This window comes from Perkinsus marinus, assembly GCF_000006405.1.
Source record: "Perkinsus marinus ATCC 50983 genomic scaffold scf_1104296974046, whole genome shotgun sequence".
Taxonomy (NCBI): Eukaryota; Perkinsozoa; order Perkinsida; family Perkinsidae; genus Perkinsus; species Perkinsus marinus.
This window is the reverse complement of record NW_003201245.1, coordinates 1-1,215: the sequence shown is the minus strand read 5'-3', so window position 1 is coordinate 1,215 and position 1,215 is coordinate 1. Positions and strand designations below refer to the sequence as shown.

At 51.0% G+C, this 1,215-nt stretch overlaps 1 protein-coding gene across 1 annotated transcript; it reads right to left on the bottom strand.

The window, feature by feature from the left end:
• Nucleotides 1–18: 18 nt before the first annotated feature.
• Pmar_PMAR023915 (hypothetical protein) lies at nt 19–360 on the bottom strand (the record flags this gene model as incomplete). The annotated part of the gene is made up of 1 exon (XM_002765954.1): nt 19–360. A coding segment is annotated over one exon (342 nt), but the record flags the coding sequence as incomplete, so codon positions are not given.
• Nucleotides 361–1,215: the final 855 nt, after the last annotated feature.

Genomic DNA, 1,215 nt, shown 5'->3' with positions numbered 1-1,215 from the left:
GGCGGGCCGCCTTAGTACCAGAGCTCCACCGGCGGCGTTGGCAGTGTTCTCGTACCGACGTAACCAAGCACTAAAGTCAGTCGTACCGTTATACCGTTCGGGCATCTGCAAGCTGATGCGAACCTCCTCCTTACGACTACCGTTGCCGATAGCCGTAGTGGCGGCCGCAGAGCCAGCTTCAGCCCTCACAGACAGAAGGTCACAGAGATCGTTGTAGTCTTTGGCGTGCTCCAGGGCCAGTCGAGTATGGAGGGCTGCTGCCTCGGCGCCCATTTGGGCCTCCTCAGCGTCAGCCTTCGCCGTTTCCTCGACTATGGCCAGATCCTTCTTGTGGAAGTTACCAGTGCTAGAAGCAGACATAGAGAACAGAGTACCAAGGCAGGAAGAGGTCGGTCTTGACAACAGAACCAGATAACCAGGCTTGGGAAAGAGGTCGTCGAAGTGATAGCAAACAAGGAGCTGCTACCAGAAATGTAGGTCTACGCGTTGCAGAGCTACAAGTGACCAAGATCGTTGCTGATACTTCGGCGAACTTCAAGAACACAAGGCTTGTTTTCAGTCAAAGGTCGACTAGAACAGCCAAGGATCAAGCCAGAGTGAATCCAGATCGGACTAAGTCGTAACGACACGTTAGCGACTCGTTAGCGAGTTCCAAGGTCGTGACACGCAGAAGGTGACGTGACACCTGGATCGATTATCCAATCGACACGGCTATAGGCGAGCCAACCAAGGCCTAGTTTAAGGAATGTCAAGCGACCAAGAAAGCAAGTGTTCCAAAGGTCTACACAACCTAAGGTCTACAAAAGATGACAGTGCACGTGCATTTGCTCGAATTGTGATTCATTTCCTAAGAGACGTAAAAGGTGACGAGTGGACAAGGCAGGAGACGTGGCACGAATAGTTAATTTCCTAAGAGACATAAAAGGTGACGAGTGGACAAGGTAGGAGACGTCGCACGAATAGCTTTTCTGAGTTATTGTAAACGCTAGGGTGCCCCAAGAGCTGTGATCTACAGGGAATTGGCATCTCTTACCATAGCCAGACTCGTATGGAAAAAATGGAAATAATCTATCGGTTCAGAGCTGAGATAGTTGTAAGCATTGTCGGCTGCCATAAGCTGTAGTTGTAGGTTTTATGTTCGCTCGCCCAAATTAGGACCCTCCCCACAAGGGGCTCGCTGGATGTCTTCGAATCCCGGAAGGGTGGTTTGCACCA